Source organism: Canis aureus, chromosome 31 (assembly GCF_053574225.1).
Source record: "Canis aureus isolate CA01 chromosome 31, VMU_Caureus_v.1.0, whole genome shotgun sequence".
Taxonomy (NCBI): Eukaryota; Metazoa; Chordata; class Mammalia; order Carnivora; family Canidae; genus Canis; species Canis aureus.
Genome location: NC_135641.1, coordinates 37,676,821 through 37,704,454, shown reverse-complemented (window position 1 = coordinate 37,704,454; position 27,634 = coordinate 37,676,821). Strand labels below are relative to the sequence as shown.

Sequence of the window (27,634 nt, the reverse complement as noted above, 5' to 3'; positions counted from 1 at the left end):
TTCTCCAGAAACAGTTAACATTTGCTCCATACACTCATTACCCTCAAGAAACACAACTCCTAAAATCAGAGCTAAAGAGCAGGAATAGAAATTTCCAATTGCTCAGATTTAAAATACATGAGACCCAAAGGGGCTCTGAAGTTCCCTTGGCTATTTCCAGGGGTCTCGACCAAAAAGAAATAAACTGAGACAGCTGGGATATCCAAGAGGGAATGTCAAAGTTGGGAGAAGACCAGTCAGGAACAGGAGGGGGAGACTGGGTGATTTGATTTTGCACCAAAATACAGTGTAGTTAGAAATATGATTCTTGCTGCCTGAAAATTGAAAGTGATGGGGTTTAAAATGCACTACCCCCATATATGGCACATTGGTATTTGAATATTTCAAGCTAAAAGAGAGAAAACAAAAGAAGCAGGAAGGTCTCTCTGACCTGACCCCCCACCTTCCCTTCTGCCCTGAAGCAGCCCTTAAGATCATCACATGAAGGTGCCCTTCCTTTGCCCAGAGAAAAGGAGCATCTTTATCTCCTAGATGCAGGAAACCAAGAAGGATGGGCACACATGGTCCTTAACCAAGTTTCTCCCAATTTATTACATTTACCTCATACTCTTTGTCCAAACATATCTTCCCATAAATATCTACTTTTTATCAAACCTAGCATAAAAACTCAGCTCTAAGCATTTCTCTGGGACTTCTCTTCCTTATGAAAGTCCTTATATCACATAAAACTGATAATAAATAAATGTGTGTGCTTTTCTCCTGGTTATCTTTGTCAGTCTAATTTTCAGGCCCAGCCAAGGACCCTAAGAGAGTTGAAGAAACCTTTTCCTCCCCCACAAAAGTATGGGGAAGGAGAAGAGAAGAGGAAAAGAAGAGAAAGGAAAGGGAAAAATTAATGAAGAACTATAGGGGCAGGATGAAGGTGGAAAGAAAATCAAAGTTGAACGAATTAACTCAAAGAATACCCATTTTTATGGATACTATTCTGGATTTTTCCTTAATTTCCCTTATAATCTATAAGTGTGTTTTAAATGTAAAAGCAGTATTACAAGTTTAGCAAAATGTTAAAGGCATGGCTTTGGAGGCAAACAACCCTGCCACCTGGTCCGCTCGGTCCGTGAGCAACCATGTGAACAGAACAAGCTTCTTCACTGCACTGAGCCTTGGTTTTCCCATCTGTGGCACTTTATCGTAAGAGTTATCAAATGAATACTATTTCTCCACAAATCTACTTTTAATGCATATTTAAAACCAAATACAACAGTAAGCTACCTACAATTTTAACTGCATAACATTAGTTTTCACCTTGCATCATATCCAAGCAGTTTCCATGCTGTTGAGGCTTCCTGACTTTCAATGTCTGCAACAATTCCGTCCAGTGCTTGCATCACATTCCTATGCTGCTGCCCTCAGTTTCTCTTTTTTGGAAACAAGGCAGTTATGAATATACCATCCTGCTGATGGTATTTCTTCATATTTTGGATGATTCCTTTACACGTAAGGAGCTTCCCTATAGAGGATTGCCGACACCATAAAGGGCCTGAACATTGTTCTTGTCTTTTAACACCAGAAGTAGAAATCTAGTTCTGCACTCACCAATGAAGAGTGTGTGTGGGTTACTCCAGTAGTACTAATTACCAGTAACTGTAGCCGGTGTTTCAGATTATGTCATTTTGTCATCTTCACAGAGGCTCTTGTGCTCCTCAAAGATCATCTTGAGTGAATTCCAGATTCTAGATCAATAGTTAATTCATGAACCTTTCCAGCACTCTCACCCCTGCTTCCCAGATAAACACACTTGCACATACACAGTATGGATGGAGTTTCTCTAGAGAGCGATTTTCAGCCCCCATCTGCAATCACTAGGCTGTCCAATCAATATGAAATGAAAAATCGCAGCCCAGTGTATTCAGCCAAAATTCAACTATGAGAAGTTTGTCCATGGCAGTTTGTATAATATTTAATCGAGACCTTTATGACAACTTTTTCCATTGTGGTTTGTGATAAATGCAATCAATCAGCAAATATACACAGATCGATCATCTAACTACTTTGAATTGTCTGTAAACTTGGTTGAAGTGCAAAGAAAACTAAGAACTATAATCAATATAATTGGTAATGCTGGAGGGAAATCAGACTTGGATGTTTTAAGTATACAGGTGTGAAACATGACTTCCTGTCTATTCTCTGCTGTCCCTGGAGGCCTGATGTATTAACTTTACATCAAAAGTTCACTTGATATTTTTAAGGAAATTGTCATTTTTCATATTAATATATGTTACTTCATATTACTAACATTTATCTGCAAAGACTACATCTATTTCCTGTCATCTCTAAATCTCATACTAATAGCTTCTGGGGCAAATAACATTAGAACTGTGTTATCCTGGGTTTAACCACAAACCTTTGAAAGGTCATGATATGCAAGACAGAACTCATAAATAAATAAATAAATAAACCTTTTCTAAATTCATAAAATAGTTGTGCTTATCTGGATTTTGCTGGAGATTATCTCTTCTAAAGCACTTCTAGTCACTCAGTGAGACAGAGAGGTATAATACAATCTTACAAATGGAAGAAGAAAACAAAATATAAAATTTGGTTCAACATATTTTAGAATCTTATCAAATCGTCTACCAAAGCATCTTGGAACAGGAAAAACAAGGATATGAAACAAATAATATGCAACTATTTCTGTAGATGATGTGAATGGAGGACATAAGTCAGAGTCCTACATAGGCTTAATGACACAAAAATCTGATATTCTGAAAAGAACGTGGTACACTGGAAGATTTGTGTAACTTGATCAAGTTCACTGTTATCTTAACTTCTCCAAAGGTTCCTCATCTGTAAAATGGGATTATAACTCTCTAGCTCGCTGAGTTTTGTGATAATTAATGTTTGTGAAAGCACTTAGTTAATTATAATCTATGGATTCTAATTATGAATCCTTTTTTTTTTTTTTTTTTTACTTCCTTCACATGTAATCAGTATTTCCACTTTAGAAACCATTTTTTTTTCCTGAATCTTGTTACTGTTCAGTTCTGCATGGATGGTTCACAAATATCAGACAATTTTTCTTTGTCTCCAACTCCTGCAATGTTAGCTGGAGACTTAAAAGAGACTAGATTGAATTGTGGATTTTTTTCCTATAGATTTGTTTTCCTGGTCAGCCCCGGTGGTTCAGCAGTTGAGTGCTGCCTTCAGCCTGGGGTGTGATCCTGGAGACCTGGGATCGAGTCCCATGTCGGGCCCCCTGCATGGAGCCTGCTTCTCCCTCTGTGTGTCTCTGCCTCTCTCTCTCTCTCTGAATAAATAAACTCTTAAAAAAAAAAATATTGTTTTCCTCATTTTCAGGGACACTGAACACAGAAACATAAGACAAAAACACCTTAAGTTGTTACCCCATCTGATGGAGTATTTAAATAAACATACATTTATTCAAACATCCACATTTACATAACAACCTCTTCTCTCTTAAAGGTTATAGGCCTTTAAGCTAAAATCTCCTAAAATCACACATTGTCACCTACATCCAGGACTTCCAGCAAAGAAGCAAACAGGCATTCGTAGTGATCAACATGCCTCTCCATAAAGAGACAAATTGGCATCTACTATAGCTGGGGCTTTAGAACCATACTGAGCCAGTCTGAACATTCTAACCTGCAGGTGGTAGTAGGATCTTGGAAATTTATGTTACCTCACTGAAGCTGGGTTTCCTCATTAGAAAATCAAGAAAGGAATGGTGCCTGGCGTACGACTGATTCTGTGTAAACAGCTGTACTTTTCTCCCAAGGCCACCTGAGCTCACCTCCACCAAAGCACTCACCACCAAATACTCTAACCACCTGACTCCTCCCTCCACTTACTCATCTTCGTATCCTAGTGCCTGGTGTTAGGTGCCATTGTTTGGAGATTAATACGTCATCAACACTTGAATAGGAATGGAATCGCTTTTTTCAAAAGAAATAGATACCGAGGTGGAGAATATGCAAAGCAATCTAGCAATATAATTAATGTTAATGTGACAACATGAAACTCATTTATTTATTCAACAATTTATTCAACAAGAGTATTTATTAGCAACTACTGCCTGCTAGGTACTTTTCCAAATGTGGGGCATACAGCAATAAACAAAATGGACAAAATGCCCTACCTTAATGGAGTCTACATCCTAATGCAGGAAATGGATAATAAATAAATGACATCAGCAAAATATGTAATATATGAGATCATTGTAAGTGGTATGGAAAACATGGAATAAGAAAGGGGGAGAAGAAAGGTCAAGATCTTGGAAAGCTTCACTGAGAAAATGACATTTGAGCAAAGACCTGATGAGGGAGGGAGCGGTATATATGTCTAGGGGAAAAACATCCTAGGCAGAAAGAATACATTCCGAAGCCGTGAGGCAAAATTCCTTGCAAGAGTGTGTAGAGGAGGGTAAACATGTTAGAGAGTTCAGAGAAATAGGCTGTGGGGAGCAGGTGGGTGCTTGATCACATAAGGCTTGGTGGGCCACAGTAAAGACACTGGCTTTTCTCTCAGTGAGGTGGGAGTCAAGAAAAGGTTTTGAGCATAGAATTAACATTATCTGACTTATATTTTAACAGATTCACTCCAGGGACACGGTGGAGAAAAAGGGCAAGGATATAAATAGGGCGTCCAGTTGGGAGGCTACATTAATAACTCAGCTAGGATATGATAATGGTTTGGACTAGGGTAACTACAGTGAAGGTGGCAAGTAGAGGTCAAAGTCTAGATACATTTCGAAGGTAGAGCTCACAGGTTTGGATCTAATGTGCAAACTAGAGAGGAGTCTATGCACTTTGAAAGGCAAAGAATGAGTTTAATGAAAAATGTGTTATACAGGGTTCTGAAATTAAAATGCAGGTGGCAACTTCTGAGGAATGAAGAATGACTACTGGCTAGGACCTAAATGGACAAAACATAGCAATCACTTTTGAAAAATAACCTTTTGCCCACAGCTTAAAAAAAAAAAAAAAACATGGAAGTATAAAGTGGAGGGTATATTCAATAGTGTGATGTCCCCACTTCCCTGAGACTGGATGTTAAGAAGATATTCATACTCAGATGAAGAACACGTATCAAAGGTGCTGAGGAGTGAAGGAGTCAAGGAATCAGGGTGTGAGGGGACAACTGGAAGAGGGGATGATCCCAATCAATCAAAGAAATAGAAATCCAGAGTTCCCTATGGTTGCTGGACACAATACCCTGCGGTAGTAAGGGCAGGAAGAAACAATAAGCAAATGCAAAATGTCCTCATTCTTGGAAGGAAACCAATGACAGGACTTTGGAAGCAAAAAGGATCTTATATTGTTTTTAAGAGAATCTCAGGGAAGCTGGTGTCCATACCTATTCGCCCGCTCCACCAACCCTAAACCCCAGCATACAGCATTCCAGAGTGGGAGATGGAAAGCAAAATTGTGTGTAATCAAATCTTCAAAAGTCCTCATAAGGTGACATACACACACACACACACACAGTGTATCTCTCCATTTATATATGCAGAAAAAGAGCAAAAGCAAGAGAGACACAGAGAACCTACTTATTCTGTGACCATGGGAAAACAGTTAACTTCTCATTAAAAGAAGAAAAAAAAAAAAAGGAAACTTTGAAAAGAGCTATAATCACATCAAAGGAACCTCCCTCTTCCCCAGCATTTTTGTTGCTTTGTGTCTAGGGGAATGAGATAGTGAAGACGCACTTTTAAATGTGAATGAATGAGTGAAACGTGCTACATCACACACTCACAACTCAAAAACAAAACAAAAAAAAAAAATCAAGTTTCACTTTATTTAATGACAGTAGATGAAAAAGACTATATTCCTTCCTTTCCCAAATGGAAGAAACACACACACACAGTGTTGTAATCTCCAGGGCCTAAAATATACTAATTTTCAAAATTTGATAACCCAGTTCCCATAGCAACCATAAATCAGTTGTTTGAAGGACACATAGGAAGGATATTCTGGCTGGAAACAACATTCTTTGACCACTGAGAAAAATGAAACCAGAGCCAAATCATAGTAACCCAAGATAGGCTTGTTTTAAAGGTCCCAAGCTTCTTCTCTCGGGCAGTATTAATGCTGAAGCAGACAGGACATCGCAGGCCCAGGAAACCTTGAATTGCGAGGGGAGAGCAGCAGGCGGGAGGCGCCCCCCCGCCGCGCCCCGGATTGCCCAGCGTCCTGGCCGCACCCGGGGTCAGCAGAGAACCCGCACCAGGCCTTGGCTGTGCTCTTTCGGGCAACCCCATTTCCTAACATCCAGCGCGCTGCATTTTCACGGAGTCTTTCATCTCTTTCAGAATTCAAACGTGTACCCACAGAACTACATTTCCGCGCACTTCTCTTGAAATTTATTGCCAGAAGCCTTTCAGGTAAGATTCAAGTCTCCCCTGATTTGCTGGGGAACTACTCTACTAAGGCACGTGAACGCCTCTTGCTATGTGACCTTAAGCAGAATAGGGGAAACGTGGAGCATCTGTTAGTATTCACAAACTGGTAATAAAATGAAATAGACTAAATCAGCTCTAAAGCTGCTAGAAAAACAGCCTCTATGACTTAGCAGGTATCCTTTGGCCAGCCACAAACACCACTCTGGAGTTCCTTCTGTGTAAGCCTAAAATGTACCCAATTAATTGGATTGAAAAGAACATTTATCCAAGGAAACTTAGAGTTCGATCTACTTTTTGTAAACACTCCCTTCTAACTAACAGCCCTTGACACAAAAGCATTGAGTTCTCCCTTAGGTGCTGTGTACCTCTTGGTGTCTCCTTCATTGACTTCCCCGCTCCTGTCCTCTAAAATTTCTCCCTTCGGTTGATGGAGGGAGCTAGGTGGGGGCTGAGCTCAATGGGTGATGGGCATTCAGGAGGGCACCTGTTATGCCGAGCCCTGGGTGTTCTTTGTAAGTGGTGAACCACTAAATTCTATTCTAAATTCTACCCCAATATTACACTATATGTTGACTAACTAGAATTTAAATGAAAATTTGGGGGGGAAAAAAAGAAAAATGACCTGATACATAAATATAAAAATGTATGAATAAAACAGATTAGAGATTTTTAAAAATTTAAAAAGTTAAAAGTAAAATTTCTCCCTTTGGGGGCACCTAGCTGGCTGGGTCGGTGGAGCATGCAACTGTTGATCTCGGGGTTGTAGGTTCCAGCCCCACTTTGGGTATAGAAATTACTTGACAAGGTAAAAATCTTTAAATAAATAAATAAATAAATAAATAAATAAATAAATAAATAGAATTTCTTCCTTTGTAAATTCAGTTTATTTTCATCACTTTATGGAGATCCTTCTCAAATGAGTACCCTTCCAGGACCTTCCAAGGAATTGTTCAGTCCAGCAGCTGTTCTTTAGCAAATGGGTCTCTTCTTCCACCCACTCATTTCTCCATTTCTGTTTCCAGGCCAGTGGTCTCAACAACACAACTTCCCAAAGGACTATCCTGATTCTAGTTCCTCTCCTGCCCTCCCTGTATCCAAATCCATCTTATTTATGGCCTCAGATCAGAGTTGTTTTCCTCATATCCCATTTTCATCCCCACCTAGTTGGAGGGACAGCACTCTCCATATTCCGGCCTAAGCAAACCTCTTTCAGGTCCTGGAAAGCACCAGACTCATAACTCTATAGCCTCCTCACATGCTGTTTCCTCTACTTAGGAAATTCTTCTGCCCTGTTTCCTGCACCTGGCTACTGCCAACCTATCTATCTTCCAGCTACGTCTTACCATCACTTCCCCCAGGAAGAGGCCCTGACCTCTCAGCAGAGTTGTGGACCTCTACTCGCCCGATGGAAGTATGACTGTTGAACTGCTGGTCTTTCTCTCTGAAACGAAAGTTCTTTTGGGCAGGCACCTTTCCTCTCCCGACTCCATCGTAATTCCAGCCTAGAGCATATTGTCTGGTAGGTGCTCAAGGAATATTTTTGAGTGAATGAAACAAATATGTTTTCCGTTATCTTACTTCCCTGTTCTTTCCAATACTCTCCTCTTTCTATGAAAGAACGGATTCAAATAAGAGGTGTCATCAACAGTCACAGGGAATAGCGTGGTCGGCACAACAGCAGAGTAGTCAACTTTGTAGGGGGTTCGCCTCACTCAGGAGGCTCGCTGACTCCGGTCTGACCTGCTGAAGACACTGAAACGTCCTCACATACTTCAGGCCAACACCATGCCTGGCCTCTCACCCAGGGGTCCTACCATCCCTAACTCAGACCAATATTCTCAGGAGAGTGGACTGGCCACAGGAGGCAATGTCCCTCCCAGTGCCTCACGTCACACTCAGCCAGAGTACAAGGATGGAAGAGTCGTGGCCACCTCCCTTTATCCACAGCCTCAGACTGTAGTTCCTTGAGAGTTCACTCAGCTCCTGGCTCAGTGCCACACACAGAATATCCTGAGGGAAATGTGATGAATAAATGAGGAGCTCCTTTTTTTTAATTTATTTATTCATGATAGACAGAGACAGAGAGGGAGAGACAGACAGACAGACAGAGGGAGAAGCAGGTGCCATGCCCGGAGCCCGACGCGGGACTCGATCCCAGGACTCCAGGATCACGCCCTGGGCCAAAGGCAGGTGCTGAACCGCTGAGCCACCCAGGGATCCCCTAGGAGCTCTTTTAATTCAAAGCTCAGCTGTCTGCCCTGCACTAGCTAGTCTTCCCGCACTAACATAAAATGCTTCAGACTCACCCCTCCTTCACAACAACCACAAACACTCCCTCAAACTGACCTCTCCCTCCAACCATTATCCTAACTCCGATTTCAACCAAGCTATCAAAGTAGTTTCCACCTGCTTACTCCACCCTAACCTGTTGGTCATCCCTCAGACCACTGGATGAGGATCTGAGTCCCACCCCACCAATGCCACCAGCAAAGTATTATAACAACAACAACAACAACAACAACAAAAGGACACTTCCCAGCACTTACTCAGCTTGTCTTTCCTATAATGTTTAATACAACTCACTTTCCATCTGGCACACTTTAATTCTTACGACTCCTCTCATAGACTTCTCCTCTGCCCTTTCGACAACACCTATTCGGCATTCTTCACTGTAAAAAAAAAAAAAAGTGAAATTTGTTTGGCCAAATTCCCTTTAATCGTTATAATATTATAGTAAAGCTAAATCCATTCCATTTTTACTAAGAACCAGTCCTATTATGTATACTTTAATATATTAACTCATTTTATGATTCACAATCTGTCTACAACTCAAATAAATATCATCTCTATAGCATGGGTGAGAAAATTGAGGGACAGAGAGAATAAGTAACTTGCCCCAGTACCTGAGAGAACTAGGATTTGAACCTAAACAGCAGAGCCCACACCCTTACTACTAGTCTGTGCTCATCCTTTAAATGGTGGCAGTCCTCAAGGAGCTCTCTGAATCTACAATTACTACCTGCATGATCCTACCCTTCCCTGGTTTCATACTTACACTCCCAGACAACCCCAATCTGTTGTACTAGTCCACAGCTCAAGATCTCTCAGCGCAAGATCCACACATCCAACTGCCAGCAAACACATCCAAACATCTCACCTTTGACCTTCCCTAGCAGTGTGCTTGATTTAGAGCATTCTTCACTTGCAGAAGACACCACCTAGCAGGCAGTCACCTAGCCTGAAGATAATGATGCCATTCTTTGCCATCCACTGCCTTGCCTCCCACACCTCCCAATCAGCAAGTTCATCAGTTTAACAACTTCGTCTCCAACACCTTAGTTCAGATGCTGATCATTCCCTGAGCACAACTTTCAGCCTCTTCACACAGCTGCCAGAGTGATTTCTCAAAACCACAGCTGCTCTCGTATCTCCACTGGTGATATTTCCAATGACTCCTCATCCCTTCAGGATAAAATTCCAACTCCTCAGCACAGCGCACAATACCTTCCTGATAGGTCATGGCTACTTTTTCAAGTAGCTTTCTGTCCTAACCTCTAGTCCTCAAATCTGTATACATGTGGTCCCTCATCTTGAAACATACTCCATCACCCTTCATCCCCTTGCCACTCACCTATCGTCTTTGGCTCACTTTCAGTCTGTTTCTCCACTCAAGTGACTATGCCCAAAATAGCCTTTCCTGCCCAATAGCCCCCTGCATCCATCCACTTGTCCCCTGTTACCCACCATACTGAATTAGAATCACCTTCATATTTGTTTTCTTATCATTAAACTGGACTTCTCTGAATACAGAGGGCACATCTTAGACCTCCATGTATTAAATAAGCATTTAACACAGGACTCACATGAAGTAGGTGCTCAATAAATCTTTGTCAGATGAAATAGCAAATGGAAACACAGCTTTTAGAAGCTGGTTTTGCCCCTCCTTCTGAATTAAGTAGGCAGATGGAGACAAAGCTAACAGCATTTGAAGTGAAAGAAGCAGATGGCTTTAAATCACATCAACTCCAGCCAGGGAATGTATACTCTTTTCCTTTCAAAACATCCTTAAATTATCACTTTCATTATTGATCCCTTCTACTTTACAAAAAAGATAAAAAAGAAAGAAAGACAGGTCACTTTAACGTGTTTAAATAGAGGAGTAATGACAGCTCTACGGAGTGAAGATAACTGAAGTAGAATATCTCCTCACTGATACAAGCAACATTAAGAAAGAAATTGATTCACATAACAAAATTTTCTAGGTAAATATGTATTTGTCCTTAAAGCACCAAATAAAGGGGTGTTTTTAATCGTTTCTGGAAGAAAATCATTCTCAAATATACACATCTCTACTTTTAGAATCAAAGAATATTTTAAAATACATTCATATCATAGTAAGTAAATACGATTTTTAAAAGTAAGCATAGTCCCATTTTGTTAAAACAGAAACATATATATTTACGTTTATATTTACATTTGTGTTTATGTTATTTAGCTCTTCCAAAATGTTAACAGTGGGTATCTCTGGTTGTGAAATTATGACAGATTTTTATTTTGTTGTTTCATCTGTATATTCTAATCTTTTCACAATAAAATGCATAAATTATATAACAGAAATAGAAATTTGCAAACAAAATAGTACTATATTAATTTAAGATTTTGTTGACAAGATAAATTATCACAATCAAGTTCCATATTTACCCATTGGTACAACATTTGGAAGCTCTTAAAGTTAACAAGAGCCTTAACAAACTAATTCAAAATCTAATGCTTTCAGAATTCTTGAGCATATAGTCTAGATTTTTCAGGCCTTCTCATTTAATCTACAGCCATACTTCTTTTTTGCTATCAGTTCCTGCTTCTAGAAGTTTCCTTTTCCTCTTTTCAAATATGTTATTTGTAAATTTGCTAAAGTCATTTGAAAAGCAGAGTGATTTCTTTCTTGAGACCCTGAAGTGTAAAGTCTGAGCTTTTTTGAACACAGACTTTGTGGCATCTGTTTGCACTTTGTATTTACTATAATAGTTAAGAGTATGTTTAGGCTTTGGAATGTACTTCGACTTCTAGCTTCACAGCAACTAGATATGAGACCCTGAACAAACTACTCAACTTTTCTGAGCCTCAGTTTTCTCATCTACAAGAAGGGAGACCAATAACAACTGTATATGTTTGTTATGAACACAAATAAGAATGAGGTAAAGTGCTCCACAGAGAGTTGAAAACAATAGCAAGTACTTGTGTTTAGGTACGTTATTTATTTTACTATTATTAGTGTTAGGTATATTATTTATGCTACTGTTATTGTTCACTTCCTAATTCTCAATTATTTTCCAGGTATATAAGCTTCCAGACTGAGCTCTAGGGAAGCAAAATATTTCTATGTATAAGCAACTGGTTACAGAAATGAGTCACCTAAAAGCCAAATCAGGCTACTCTCATCCTGAGAAGTAGGAAAAGAGGTGTTAAACCTGTTAAAGAGTTAGCAATTTACAGTACATATAATGTACAGTAAATAAAACACAAGACTAACTGAATCACTAACTTCAGATCTGAAGAAGCCATGTTTATGGCAACTTGTTCTTCAAAATGCTTATGTCAGTTGCTTCAGAGGTCACAAGACTGGAGCTCATGTGATAAGGTTAGCTCTTCCCCCCTATTCTGGAATGCTTCCAGAGCCTTTAAACAGAGGATATTGCCTTCATATATATTTTTTTGACCATCGCTGGGATAAATAATAGCAACCCAGATATAGAATACATGTTGACAAACTTTTACTAAAATACAAATGAACCAAAAAGGTTCTTATTAGAAATGAAGTTTGGTGGTACTGGTGGCCTCAATAATGGTCTTACAAAGTTGTTGTCAGGAAGCTCTGGTCAGTAATATATTACAGGTCAGAAAACTATTTCTAAAGCAAATAAAATTGTTTCAACCATTTTTCTAAGAAAAATAGTAGTAGACATACATTACAGAGAAGTTGGCAAAAACTAAGACTATAGATGAGAGAATAAAACTTACCCATAATTCACCACCAAGAGATAAACACTATTAAAACATTTTGATGTATTTTCCTCCTTTTGTGCTTATTATCTTTATACTTATACATTTATATATAAAATCATGCTGTTATAGGCATTTGTATCCTGCTTCTTTTTTGACTTATTATAATGTAAGCATTTTATAGAGCATTAAAATTCTTTGTAAACATCGTTTTTAATAGCTGCATAAATGCTCCACTGTAAAGATATGCCATAATTTACCTAAGTGTTTCCTCATTGTTGGACATTTAGACTATCCCCCCCCCCTTTTTTTTTTTTTTTTTGCTAACACAGAAATTTTAAAGATGATTTTCAAGAGAAAACAAGTTTTATTTCGTAGGCAAATGAAGTACACAATGAAACAGACAGTGATGCTATGTTAGTGTAATAGATTCACTGCTAGCCTCAGGTTCAATCAGAATAGGCATTTATCTTTCCTTCAAGCAATAATTCATTTTAATTCAAACTTTCCATTCCTAGCTGCTTTCTCACAAATATGTTTTCCATCTCACACAATTGCAAAGAGTCAGCCATAAAGCTCACTTTTTGACAGGTGGCATTTAATTTGTCTGTAGGTCAAAAGCCCTACTATCTCTTGTTGCCACGCTGAACAGAAGCAGGAAGCCTCACTTAACAATCCTGCCCATGTGTAACCCTCCTCCTTTGTGAGAATATTTACCTCCTCTTCAAGCTCAATTCTTGGCTCCTCTGTCAAATGTAAAAGTGTCTTCCTTGGGCTTCTGGGTACTTCAGAATTAACTTTTCTTCCCAGGCCCTTAGGCTACCTTGAAATGTGTGTCTCCATGGGGATCAGAACTCCATATCAAGAGACTCCATCCCACCTTTAGAGGATCCCAATTTCCTTTACAATAGGCCTCTTTCCTGCTATACCAGAAAGTCATGCCAGAAATCTAAATGCCCCACCTATGCCTCCAGATGAAGAGCTTAAACCTTGAGATAATTGAAGTAGTCACAGCAAGAAGCAAAGCCTTGGGGAGGCCATTAATAATGCAACATGTGGTCATGCAGATTGCAGGTACAAAAGAGAATATTATAAGCATATTTAATACGAAATACAAGAACTACAGCAGAGTGAGTTAGGAATTTCGGTTGATTCTCCTGAGAAACTAATCACTTACCAGTCTAAACAGCTACAGATTGATCACAAATGCAATCTAAAAAAGATAACAACTTGTTGGGGTCAAAATGCAGATTTCACAAAACAAAATAAAATGTATGAAAAATAGGAAATAGGAAAGTTTGTGAATCAGAAGAGAGCAAAAGACTTCAAAGTCTATTTCTATTAATATTGAATCTGGTACTGGGGGATCTAACAGACTGATCCTAACCAGACCACCTTACCCTTCAAAAGACTATATACCTTCAGGAATTAAACATCATAAAAAGTATGATGACCAAAGAAGTTTTATCCTTCCTGCACAGAGAATGGAATGGGAATGAATAAAATATCTAAACTGTAGAAAATGGGTTTTTCTTCCTTTATCACTATTCCTAAATAATGTTTTTTCAACATTGGAAGCACAGTACAATTGCACAACTGAACACAATTGGTGTTCAGATGAAATAATACAGAAAGCCCTTGCCATGTTGCCTGGCATGAAGTTCCTGTTCAATGGATGTCAACTGATTCTTTTCTTCTATAAAGAAGAAATGGGGTTAAGAGAATAACAACAGAACTTGTTTCATGTATTACCCAGTGACTCATCTAGTCCATATTTCTTGATTATTAGGATGGGAAGTTATATGTACATATATTATATTTTTGACAGGGTATGTCATAAAATGGTGGGATTTTAGATCTTAAAAAATCCACTTAATAATACAGCTTTTTTTTCTTTCTTTTTTTTTTTTTTTTTTTTTTTTTTTGGCAGGGGCATGGAGGACACAAGAAGCTAAATCTTCCTTACTTTACACCAGCCAACATCCAGAGTTTAAACAAACAAAAATCGGTAGGCACTCCGTTGCTTAAAAACAAAATTTGCCTTATTAAAAAAGAAATCCATACAAATAAGCAAACTTTTAGAAGTTTAAATAACCCTTTGAAATTCAGTATGTTCTTCAAATGTCATATTTGCAAATACAGGTTTGAAGTATTTGAATGCCGAGGGGCCAAATTGTTTTAGAGTTCAGAATTTTTCACATTTTAGAAAGGCAATATGATGCATACATGCCCAGAACTGTCTCAAGAGTCACATCCTAATCAAATACATGAATATTTCTTCAGGGAAACTTCAGGATTTTCATATTGAATAAAATAAATAAAGTCCATAATTAGACTCCTGTCTGCTCTGTGAGTTATGCCACCAAATTAGCCTGTGACAAGTAACAGCAACAAAAAAGTACCTGCCACTGTTTAGAGATTTTTTTAATTTCAGACTTATGAATAAGGAATTATGAAACTATTTTTGATATGAACACACACTATCAGATAAACCTGTCTACTGTGTAAATTTAAGAAGGATAAATAATTAGGTGATAAAAAGGACAGGTTATATGCTGATGTCATCTAGACAAAATACCGCCACGAATAGAAAGAACTTTTATGAAAATTACAAGACGAAAAAGAATTGGTGAAACCAAAGTATGCACCCCTTAAAACAAAAGGGTTTCAAGAGCCTCTCATATAGACCTGGCCTGTAAAAGCACTGCCTTGGCATAAGATGCCTTCAGATCTATTCTGATCATTATTTCCTGCCACTAACCAAAATCTGTCTATGACTCTAAAGCCACATTTTCGTGAAGGCAAAGAGAAAAGAGAGTACTTGGAAATCGAACACACGGGGAGGGCAAAGCCCAACAAAGGCACTTCCAGAAACTGACAACCACACAAATATAGTTCACCTCACTCTTCAAGTTTATAAATATACAGAAATCACATGGTAAAATGAATAAGTGAACACATGCTCCCAGTTATTACTGTTTTTGTATAACCTACATCCTATTACGACTGCCAAATCTCAGGATTAAGAATAGATCCTTAACACCCCAAATACCAATTTATAGTAACATGATCTTGAGAATTCCTGGCTTTTGTAAGTTTTTTTGAGTCGTTTTGATGTTCGTCTTTACCTTTTTCCAATCTCAAGTTTTCCCACAGAAAACCAAATATTTTCTACCAGCAAATGGGAGGGTTTATTATCAACCAGAAATATTATTTAGATTAAAAGGATCCTTTAACTGTATTTTATCAGGGAGAGCTTAGCAGAGACGAGAGCCAAACAGAAAACTGTTGTCTTGGGCAGAAAGTTCCCTACATTTAAATGCTGAATGTTAAATAATTGTATATAACAAGTCACATTAGGAACATATTTTAAGGCTGGTGGATCCTTGAAGCATATGTATCTTCTGAAACATATACCAAAGTTTTAACAAATGAGAAACTAGAGATCACAGAGATTACTCCCAGCTAATTTTTGGCACCAACAGAACAAGAACTCCCAATAGTTAGAAATAATTTAAGTTTGGATATGTTTTTTATTGGGGGCAGGAGTACAACATAGGGGGCAAACAAACATGGGTTGAAAGCAAGTTATCGGTGTCTAGTTTTATTTCAACAATCATTGGCTTCATACTTTGACCTCAATGAGAGTAAAAACTAGCTGTAGAATTAACACAACTAAATAAATGACGGCAGAAAATGTTCAACAGGACCTTGGGAGACCCTAGGATTCAGATGAGGGAAAAGAGGGGGAGAGTTTTCAGGGGGGATTGAAATGAGACAATGCAACAATATACCTGGGAGGACACTTAGCTGCTACAAAGAATCTCCCAACTGTTCCCTGAGCCAAAAATATATTTAGAGGCTTTACAACCATCACTAGGTCATTAGACTATGGACTCCCTGGTCCCTTAAATTTTAATGAACCTGAGCCCTTTAAAGGTGGCACCGAGATCAACTTGAGCTGTGAAACAATTAAAATGTTAATGGGGTTTCTACTGTAAATAGATTTATGAAAGAAGGAGAATGCTGACTGAGTTGTTTCCTGGCCCCGACTTGTTACTGTCGATTGAATTCAAGCAAGATGTGCTTTACAAGAGATGTAAGACATACCTTTTAATGGCTGCTACCCACTGTGTTTCCTATTTCAAAATTCATTTCAGTATTGCATATAACATGCCTAAAGCCCAATACAAATACTATTCTGTTATCACATAATTGGCCAGTGTGTATTGCTGTGTCTTGAGTTTCTACTTGTTTTATTTTACATGTGGTATACCAGTACATTGAAAGGAAACTCATGTTCATTTTTGCTCATCCCAATTCAGAGAGAGTTCAAAAGTTCAAAAGATAAGAAGTGGTTCTCAGCATGAGTAAACCGTGAAATGCATTGGAAAATAAATTTTTGATGTCAAGATACATTCGCAGTTTATTCATGCTGAGAATAGTATTTTTTTTAATCTTTTAGAGTTTATAAGCTGGGATAGCCAAAATTTAAATTCCACACTAAATAATGAAGCCGTATAATTTACTATTATTTTATTGTCACATACTTTTAACTATAAACAAAATCCTTTCCGCTATAACAAAAATTTGGAAGTACTGCAAAGGAACATTAGTACTCTGAGCTCTGCAAAGGAAAACCATTCAAAATTAGATTGCCTTTCTCCTGGTCACTACACTAAACCATAAAAATAGTTTTCTTAATAATTCAGAAAACCAAAAGTGTAAATCTCCTGGTGTTCCCTCTTCCTTCAAGAGCCAAATCCACGAAAGTCCAGAATCACTGTCAATTCTTGACTGTCCATGTCGGTGAGAAGAAACTTTAAACACCACTGAAAACTGTCCACTGAAGAATGACCAAAAAAACACTTCCCAAATCAAAAGTTGACAAGCCACATAATTTATAGCCAAGGACCTGACTTACTGATTGGAAATGCTTTTACTAATTCTGAACACGTCCCCATCATTATCATATGGTTATCAAATAGATTTCTTTAAAGAAACTAGAGATCTCCAGATACCTAAGTCAAACACAAATGTCAGTTAAGATTGCTGAGACTGACAGACATGCAATTAATTCTATCTGAGGGACCTAGAATTAATTGTGAAATAGATGACTTTTGTGCTGGGTCTTAGAGATTAGCCTGGAAGAAAAGAAGGAGGCAGAAAGTTCACTGAGAACAAAGGTCACATGGCAGGAATGTGTGGAGTGCATTTGGGGACCCTGGGATATCTCCTGGTGAAGTAGAGCTGCAGGTGCATGGATGCAAGGGTGGCAATACCAGTTAAGGGTAGTGAATAACATTTCCGGAAGGTACTGTCCCCTTCCAACAGCCTCCAAGGCCTTGCCTACTGTGCTCTATTCCTGCAATGAATGTTCTTCTGCTCCCGATCCTCACTTTCAAATGCCACCATGTTCATGAAGCTTTTCATGATTCCTTGTCATGAATTTGGCTTATTACTTTTTAATTATAGTAATATTTTGGTCTAAGTCCTTTACAACGCTTAATTATCCACAACAAAGAAGTACTTGATCATAAGCTCCTGGGAAGTGGAGGCTTTATTTTACCCATCTTTTCACTCCCTGCAGAAAACGCCTTGATGATTGTGAACTGATCTTAAATTGTGGCCCATCTGTGATCAACTCTGCTGGAGTAGTACTGTCCCCTGTCCTTTCTGGCCATAAGAATAATGAGGCTGAGGATGATGGCAGATACATAGTAAATGTCTAGTCATGCAAAAATGCAGACCTCCAATACACGTAACCACTCTAGACATCTCCACTTCTTGTCACTGTCACTTCTTGTCATTAAGAGTGATACCTGCTAGAGTTAACCTCTCAACTAGAACAAGGTTCTTTCATCAGGTAGATCTAGATAACTCTAAGTCAATTTTTTTTCAGTAATGACATCTTTCTACTTGCCAAGTTCCTGTTTAACTTTCGGGAAGCCTTCCATAGCATCTACCTCTCTCTCTCTCTCTCTCTCTCTCTCTCTCCTCTCAGGCAGTTTCTTAATCTCTTCCATGGGTCCTTCTTTATCTGTTCTCCTCTCATTAAAATTTGACAGGTTTCCGGGTAGCCCCGGTGGCTCAGTGATTTAGTGCCGCCTGCAGCCCGGGGTGTGATCCTGGAGACCGGGTATCGAGTCCCACATCGGGCTCCCTGCATGGAGCCTGCTTCTTCCTCTGCCTGTGTCTCTGCCCTTCTCTCTCTGAATAAATAATTTTTTAAAATAATAAGAAAAATAAAATTTGACAGGTTTCCTTCTTCAAAAGCTTGTCTCCTCACTTTTATACATACTTGTGTTTTTCTGCTTCAGCATCCAAGTATAGTTCTAACCCAGATGGCTCTTCTGGCCTCAGACCCTTGCATGGAGCTTCTCCAGAACATCTCCATCTGAGGTTCCACAAGCCCATAGGGCTTACGTGGTCACTGCTGAACTCATCCTCCTTCTTCTGCGTGTCTGATTTTCTCTATTACCCAGCCACCCTAGAGTCTTCTGTCCCCTTGACTTCCACTCATTCATCAGCTCTTCTTGCGATTAATCTTTCAAATCTGGGGGATCCCTGGGTGGCGCAGTGGTTTAGCGCCTGCCTTTGGCCCAGGGCACGATCCTGGAGACCCGGGATCGAATCCCATGTCAGGCTCCCGGTGCATGGAGCCTGCTTCTCCCTCTGCCTGTGTCTCTGCCTCTCTCTCTCTCTCTCTCTCTCTGTGCGACTATCATAAATAAAATTTTAAAAAATTATAAAAATCTTTCAAATCTGTTCCTTCTTTTTATTACCACCAGTATTTCCTTTGTTGAATAGTCTCATGTTACTTCTCCCTCTACTATTGAAAGAACCCTCTGGCCAGGCTCCCTGCCTCTGCCTCCTTCCCTCTTCAGCCCATTCCTCATTCAAAAATACAAATATGATGAGGTTACTTCCCCTGCTCTCAGTCAGTCACTTCCTGGCTCCCCGCTACTACAATGCAAAGTCCAAAATTCTCATCTTGATATGAAAGACCCTTCCTGAGCTATCCCCTCTCAACTCCCCTAAGCTCATCTTCTACTGAGACCCACTTTCATATTCTTTCCTCTGGATATATCATTAAGGAAATGGCTTATGATTTTCCTAAAGGAGAGATGGGGCTTCCTTCTGGCATATGCTCTTCTCATCAACTAGAACCCACCACCACCAGCACCACCCTTACCAACCATCTAACCTCTACCTAAAGAATCTGCCTAAGAAAATTAAAATCCTGAAAACTGACACTGAGGACCTAGATTCTTTCTTCCCTCGAGTTAAGTTACTTCTCCCATCTCGGCCAAGTTTGGTTTTTTGTTTATTTATTTATTTATGTAAGTAGGTAGGTAGGTAAGTAGGGGTTCTAGTCTGTCTTTTGGTTTCCCTACGAGGTGCTCAAAGATCTATCTTCTCTGCATCCCCAAAGCCAAGCAAAGTACTTGAGACTGAATAAGCATTTGTTGAATGGAAGTAACAAGAAAAGAATCCAGCTACATGTTAAGCAACTGGGTTAGTGATTTGATTTCAGCTTCAGTAGAAAAAAAGACACATATTTGGGATTTAAATATATCCCTTGGATCGGCTCACTAAACCTATGTGTTCATCTAGTTCCAGAGTCTTCCTACCTATGGAAAAAGAATGGGAAAATCAAGGGCTGGATTCGACAAAAGAGAACAAAACTAGATGCCTTAGCAAAGCTCACGCGCTGAAACTGGGAAGGAAAATGTTAGGAGCGTTGGGAGACAATTCTTCAAGGTCTCTTGCATTTCTACATATCTTGTGAAGCTTAGATGGCTTTTGTTCTGGAAGGATGTTTGTATAGCAAATAGCCTTGGAAGATTTAGAGTGTCTCCTGCCAGAGCTGAGCAAAGAGTTGTTTAATGAGCAGGATAATAAAGATGATGTCTCCCTCTAAGGGCAAAAATTGGCCAGGTTTGCTAATAGTCCCCTTATAAGACTAGACATTTTTTTAAAGCCTAGATTCTGCAGCTGTGACATAAATTCCACTGTGTGCACAGTATGCATTGGGGTCATTCTTCATTATCCCTGTGGAATTTGGGAGAAGGGGAAGTAGAAGCAAGGGAAACCAATTCAAACACGAAGCCCACGTCACCTGTTATGACGTGACTAATAAAGTCCTTTGTCTTTAACCCAGGGGTCTCACGTCTTCCTTTAGCAGCTATGAACTGTGGCACACTACCTTGTTACCTTGTAGGTGGAGTAAAATCTTAACTAACTACATAAACTCCCCTGAGCTTCACACTCTCTTCTATGCTATTTCTCCAGAAAACCTTAACTTCCCTTGAATCTCAATTTCCTTTTCATGAAATGTGGTTATTAATATTACCTTCCAGTAGGGCTGTTGTGAGGATTAAAGGAGTTAAAAAATGTAAAGTACGTAAATTGTTCCTGGCATATAAGAAATTCTATTTAATAATAATATTGTGATGCTTTGAATTTTATTTCATGGATAATCAAAGTTTTATGGAAGGAAATGATACACATTAGTAGGTTTTTGCTTGGGAAACCAACTTTGATGAAAATTAAATCATATTTATAATAAAAATAAGGAGCAAGAGAATATAAAAGAGAAGACCAACCAAGAGACAACTATAATAGTCTAAGGGTAAAAACAGTTTAGCTGGGCTTGAGTGTTGGCAAGAAGAAAGATAACTAATTCAAGAGATATTTCATTGCTTGTGTTTATAGGATTTGTCAATTGATGGGAATATTAATATTAACTTATAGTTATCCAGTCAACACATACAAAGGCCTTTTCACAATCCTCTCACCTAAAGCTCATCATCATTAAGTACAAAGTAAACTGGGAGAAAGGTGACAGATAAAAGATTTCAAACATGAAGGAAGGGGAAGATGAGCAATATTCCCAAGGAGGAGAAAATGCGAGGGAGGCAATGAAGACTAAAGATGATTTATGGATATTTTGAGTCTGAAGCCAATGGAGGTGGTAAATCTATAGCTGAAAATGCAAGTCTGTGATTCCAAAGAGACTGGAGCTACATGTATAGATCTGAGTCTCATCAGAATAGAGGATCTGATAAGAGCCAGTGGAAAGAAAGAGATAAATCAGGTAAAGAATAAAAAATGGGGAGAGGAATGAAGATAGAAGGTAAAAGAGTACAGGGGCCAATCGAGGAGAACCGCAGGTGATAACCAAAGTACAAATGAAAAAGCGTAAGTGAGGAAGTAGAGAAGTAGGAAATAGAAATAGCCAGTAATATCGTATACTACAGAAAAATGAGAGTAGGGTGAGTTTTGAAAAGAAGGCAGTCTCTGAGAAGAAATTTTGGCAGAGGAAGCCAGACTGCAGTGGGTTAACTGATCAACAATAAGAAAGAAGCAGCATCAAGAGCTGTTCTTGAGAAACTGAAGATGAAAGAGAGAAGCAAGGTCAAGACGGATCTGCAAACAGATACAGACATATGATAAACACGAAATAGAGAAATAGAGACGTAGAAAGGGACACTTGGATACATTGAGGAGAAAAGGGAAAAGCAAACAGAAAAGAAAGTGTTGGCAATAAAATAGAGAAATGATAGAAAAAAAATTTAAGGATGGGATCTGGAACATACAGGGAAGGTATCTTGAAAAAAAGAGTGGGAAACATATTCCTATGAGACATAGAAGAAAGAAGCAAAAATATAGGAAAAATATATTTTGAGACCAACAACAGGGAGCCTGACGAAATTCATAGAACATAATGTCAATTTAATCAATAAAAGGGTAGAACGAAGTTGACTGCTAAAACTCCAAGTTAGAGCTGAGGTTTTGGTCTGCTTGGAGAAGTAAGAGAAAGACTTAGCTACTGTTGAATATAGGTAAGCAGATTCAGACTAAAGTAGGAAGACCAGGGAGGCTGGTAAAGTGAGAGCCAAGGAATGAGAGGTCAAGGGCTAAGGGACCACCACAGAGAACAGCGATTAGGGACAGAGCTCTCGAGTGAGACAGAAAGGGTCCAAAGCCCATCCCACCATTTCCCAGCTATGAAACTTCAGGCAAGTTACTTAACCTCTCTCTACCTCAATTCCTCACCTGAAAAGTGGAGATGATAGTTATCTACATCATGACGGCTGTTAGGACTCGAGGCATTAATAAATACAAAATGCTGAAAATAATGCCTTGTCCATAGAGAGTACACACAGACTTCTCTGGTACACTTTATGCTCATTTGGCCTGGTTGATCTCACAAGAAAGAAAAATATTTTTGGACTGATTTACAGTAATGAGTAAGTGACAGACCACAGGCCATGCTTAAGTTCTTTGAAAATTTTAAAAGTGAACTGTTAATAGCCCCAGACAACTCTAGTTAGCTCAATTTCGGACGTTATCATGAGAAAATTAAAAAAATAAATATATAAACCAGAACCAAAACAAAATAAAGCAAATTCCATTATGTTGTGGTACATAGACGATTTTGTCAATTCCCCTTCATGATTTTGGATTATTATAGCTTCCTGCCTTTGTCTACTTCTAAATTTAGTGATTTCTCAAAAATCTAAATCTCTGCACTCTGACAAGTTTCTTTTTTTTCTTTTTTTTTTTTTTAAGATTTTATTTATTTATTCTTGAGAGAGAGAGAGAGAGAGGCAGAGACACAGGCAGAGGGAGAAGCAGGCTCCATGCAGGGAGCCCGACGTGGGACTTGATCCCGAGTCCCCAGGATCACACCCTGGGCCGAAGGCAGGCACCAAACCGCTGAGCCACCTGGGGCTGCCCAGACCACAAGTTTCTATATCAACTACAGAAGCCTGAGGTAAAATATAGTTCCCCATAGGTGTGTTGGGGGTGGGAGGAAGATGGATAAACAGTATCATAGAAGGCATATTTTGGATTTGTGTGTCAAACTGCCCACGTCAGATACTGGTATTAGGAAATGATCACAAGATGTCCTAAACAATTAGGAGACTGCTGAGTCACAAAGTGGCCACACCTTTTTTGAAATTTCCCCCAAATGCCAGAGGAATTCAAGTATCTCTAGTTCCAGGAGCTTAAGCTACTGGATCTGCCCTTATGCACTTCTGCTTGCTTGGTACCTACAATACTTACTTCCAAGTTCACTACTTTTAATCACGTTGCATACAATAATTATGCAAGTGTTTACAAGACAGCATCACAAAGGATAAATTTTAATGGAGTGTCTTACTGCCAGTCATTTTCCTTTGATGTCTCAAAGATCTGGAGTAGAGTTTATTTCCTCCTATTTAATCCTTTAGAAAACATTTGCAGAGTCCCATTAACATAAGTAAACTCTTCAATATCCCTTTATCAAAATGCCATCACCAGACAACTCTCCAATTCATAATGCACTTGCCAAGGATTTCTCCATTCCACAATTCCCAGTTTAAGCCCTGCCCATCATTTAATACTTAAACACCAGACAGCCATGCGAGAGCAGCATTTCTTATGAAAAGTCTCAGTGAGGAAAGAAATCAGATCTTCTTTGTGAGGACCTATCTTACCCATTTTTCGACACTTAACACCCCAGGCCCTCTCCATACCCAGCACCAAAGTACCAATGGAACCTTGTAGTTTTTACAACAATAAAAATAGTCCCACTTTGGCAGGGGGGGGCGGGTTAAAGTTTCTCAATACTCATGAGCCCCACTCCCGCTGAAAACCCCTGGCAGTGATAAAAAGAACTTCAAAAAAATTCAGATACTGGGCCTGGGTGCTCTGAAATGGAGCATATCTACTAAGAACTCCAACGCTGGAATTCAAACTACCTTGACCCAAATCTTGTGAATTTTCGGAGTGTGAATTTAACCTGTGTCTCTTTCTTCATCGTAAAATGGAGGTGACAATAGTGCCTACCTTGTAGGCACTACCTACTTTATTTCCAGAATAAAGTGAAATCATACATGTAAAGTACCTAAAAATAATTGTCGGACATTTAAATAAGAATTCAAACAGATTAATTATAACCTGTGATTCTCAACGTTTCTTTACATGGTAGGTCCTTAGGGACCTCTCTGTGGAATACCGACTTTATAAACCTGCCTATCTTTACTTCTCCAAGGTTTCCTACATATGATAATACAAGGTCATCAATCGGTTCAGATATCCTTAGAGTTGGGGCATCCCCTTGTCATACATCTTTTGTTCCAATAACAAAGTTTCCTTTGGAAATGAGCTCACCTGTGGAAGCATGTACCATAAATACAATGCATTAAGTTTAGGCTGGCCATTATTTAGCTGCACAATCATTTCCCCTTTTCAGCTGTCACCCCAGCTCCAAAATCTGCTCAAGTACAAGATCAGCTACATAAAAGTTTTGCCTGTGTTAATGACCTATAAGTGCCAGTCAGTAAGATGATGCATTCTCATTAGTGGTCCTCTCCTCATTAGAAGCCTGTTCTCACTGATAATGGACCTCAGAGGTCAATAAAAAAATCTCAGGAAGATTTCTCCTTAATTTAATAGATGGACAGGTACATGGAAGCCATGTGCTATACACGACTGCCTTCCACATGCCCGTAACAATCGCAAAGGCCTCTGCAGAACCCTACTTCTAAATCCCAACATGGTTCCTCCTGAAGAAACCCCCAACTCTAATACCAGGGAAGACTAAAGTACAAATTTGATGGGTCTTTCCCATCTAGATTTCAGAAGATACTAAGTCAGCAGAGTAATCTCAAAAATCCACAGAAAGAGCATCTCTATTAAACACCCCAAAATTCATCTTGGTTTTAATATCTTATCTCATGTCACCTACTAAATAAATGAGCTTCAATAGCAGTGTCCTTTAAAAAAAAAATGCAATGTCATCCTTCCAGCCTCTTCCACAAAAGTGTCAATATTGAAACATGGAGTAAAACATAAAACAGTTAAGCAATGTAAAAAGTTACATAGCATTTCTATTGTTTCTCGGGCCCTACAAAGGGATCATTCGGTCTCCTGTCACATGGATGACTCTGCGGCTACCTAATATGCTAACCTGGAACTTTAATAACGGCAAATAAAGGGAAAAGCATAGCTGGCTGGCAAGCTTGTTACATAGAAAGCAGTCCCCAAGAAGTGAAGCCTTGTGGAGTCACAAAGGTATCCAAAGAAAGATGTGTTTTCTGGGATACCCTGGAGAGGCCGAGTCTAAATCATAAATCAGCCTTCTCTTCAAAATAAACAAGTCCCATTTCATCCAGGCAGGAGGAATCACCTCCCCAGAAACTCCTTGCACTTCTGCCCAATACGGACTTACAAACTAGAAAACAAGGTGTTCAGCAAAGCCACCCACACCTTGCCCATGTCTCGAGATTCACAGTCAGTGGCATCTGCAGTAACCAGGTAGCAAATTTAATCTCAAGTGAGAAGCAAGACACATGGGAATGCAAAGCGACCCCCACCCCCCGCCAAAATCGGATTTTTCTTACACGAGACCGTAAAGCCCCCAGAAAAACGGAGACGTGGCTCTACGCCCTTATCTACATCATTTTGCTCTTGTAAAATAGTCCCGTTTCGGAAAATCACAGATGAAGCAAAGAAGCAGCGGAGCAGCCAAGATGGCAAAATGTTCAAAATACCCTGGTGTCCGCGCACGACGGCTCCAGGGCGCAGGGAGGCGCGGGGTCGGGTCCGGCTTCTCCCTCCCCCTCTCTCCGGGCGCCTGGGCGATGCTCCTTGCGGGGCCGCACAAGACCGCGGGAACTTCTCCAGCCCGAGAAGCCTCAGGGCCCGGCGGCGCGCACGGCCTGCGGCTGCCCCGCGCCCCCCGCCCCGCGCCCCCCGCCCCGCGCCCCGCGCCCCGCGCCGCCCTCTCCGCCCGCCCGCGGCCCCCGCCCCGCCCCTCCGCGAACCTGTGGCACCGCGCGCTCCGCCCGCCTCGCACCCGCTGCTCCAAAAAAAAAAAAAAGAAAAAAAAAATGTACGCGAAGTCACTGGTCTCCGAAAGAACGTGTCGAAAACTAGCTGCTCGACAGGATTTCGCTGAAACCGCTTCCCAAAGTGGAAAGTTGTCCTGAGCCAATTACTCGGAAATTACCTGAAAGCGCACGCACGCACGCGCACCGCCGAGGCCGGGCGGGGGCGGGGGCACACCTGTCCGGAGGTGCGAGGCGGGGGGCGGCCCCCCGCAGCCCCTGCCCCCCTCCGTCCCTCCCTCCCTCCCTCCCTCCATCCCCCCCCCCCCCGGCCGTCCCTCCCCGAGGGAGCGGGCTGTGCCGGCGCATCCCGCACCCGGTGGCCCGCAGCCCCGGCCCCCCTCCCTCCGTCCCCTCCCCTCCCTCCCTCTGTCCCCTCCGTCCCTCCCTCCCTCCGTCCCTCCGTCCCCCAGTCCCTTCCCTCCCTCCCCTCCCCTCCCTCTCCTCCGTCCCTCCGTCCCCTCCCCTCCCCTCCGTCCGTCCCTCCCCTCCCTCCCCGCCGTCCCCTCCATCCCTCCGTCCGTCCCCTCCCCTCCATCCCTCTGTCCCTCGCCCCCGTCCCTCCGTCCCACCGTCCCTCCGTCCGTCCGTCCCCGAGGGAGCGGGCCGGGCCGGGCCGAGGCCGGGCGGGGCGGGGCGCGGGGCCCCGGCTCCCCCTCCGCGTCCCGGGCGCGGGCGCCACTCACCCGGCCGAGCGGAGCTGCAGGGCGCTGCGGGCGGCGGCAGGAGCGCGCAGGCGGCGCAGCCCGAGTGGCCGGGGACCCCGGCGGCGCGCCCCGCGCACAAGTTGGGCTCGCGGGGCAGAAGTTGGCGCGCGGGGCCGGCGGGGCGCGGGGCGCGGGGCGCCGAGGGGGGCGCGGCGGCGGCGAGCGCGGGGGCGGCGTCCGAGCCCCGGAGGCGCCGCGGCCGCCGAGCTGCGCCCCTGCTCCGCCGGGAGCCCCGGAGCCCGGCGAGCCGCGCGGCCCCGCAGCCCCCGCAGCCTCGGTGCCATGGAAACGCGCTCGCCGCCCGCCCGCCCCGGCCCCTGCCGAGCGCTTAAAGCGACAGCCGCGCCGCCAGCGCCCGCCGGGCCAGCCGCGGGGACCCCCGCCCCCGCCCCCGTCCCCGCCCCCGCCCCCGTCCCCACCCCCGCCCCCGAGCCGGAGCCCGAGCCCGAGCCCGCGGGCGGGGGCTGCATGCCCCGGGGCGGAGGGGGCGACACCCAGGGGGCGAGCCCCGCGCCGCCCCCGCGCACCCCAGCGCCTCCCCGCGCCTCGCGCCTCCCCGCGCCCTCGCCCTCGCCCGACCCCGCCGCGCGGACCAGGCCCCTCGGCTCCCGGCGCCCGACCTGCTC

The 27,634-nt window shown here is 41.6% G+C and overlaps 1 protein-coding gene across 1 annotated transcript in view; it reads right to left on the bottom strand.

Annotated features, from left to right (window-relative positions):
• The window catches only part of LOC144302296 (uncharacterized), a 241,374-nt gene extending 214,082 nt beyond the window's left edge, over positions 1-27,292 (bottom strand). The window contains exons 1-2 of the mRNA XM_077879562.1: positions 26,988-27,292; positions 9,002-9,087 (exon numbers count right to left, since the gene is read on the bottom strand). Coding sequence (XP_077735688.1) covers positions 9,002-9,087; positions 26,988-27,292 — 391 coding nt within the window. The remainder of the gene's footprint in view (positions 1-9,001; positions 9,088-26,987) is intronic.
• Between the last annotated feature and the right edge of the window lie 342 nt (positions 27,293-27,634).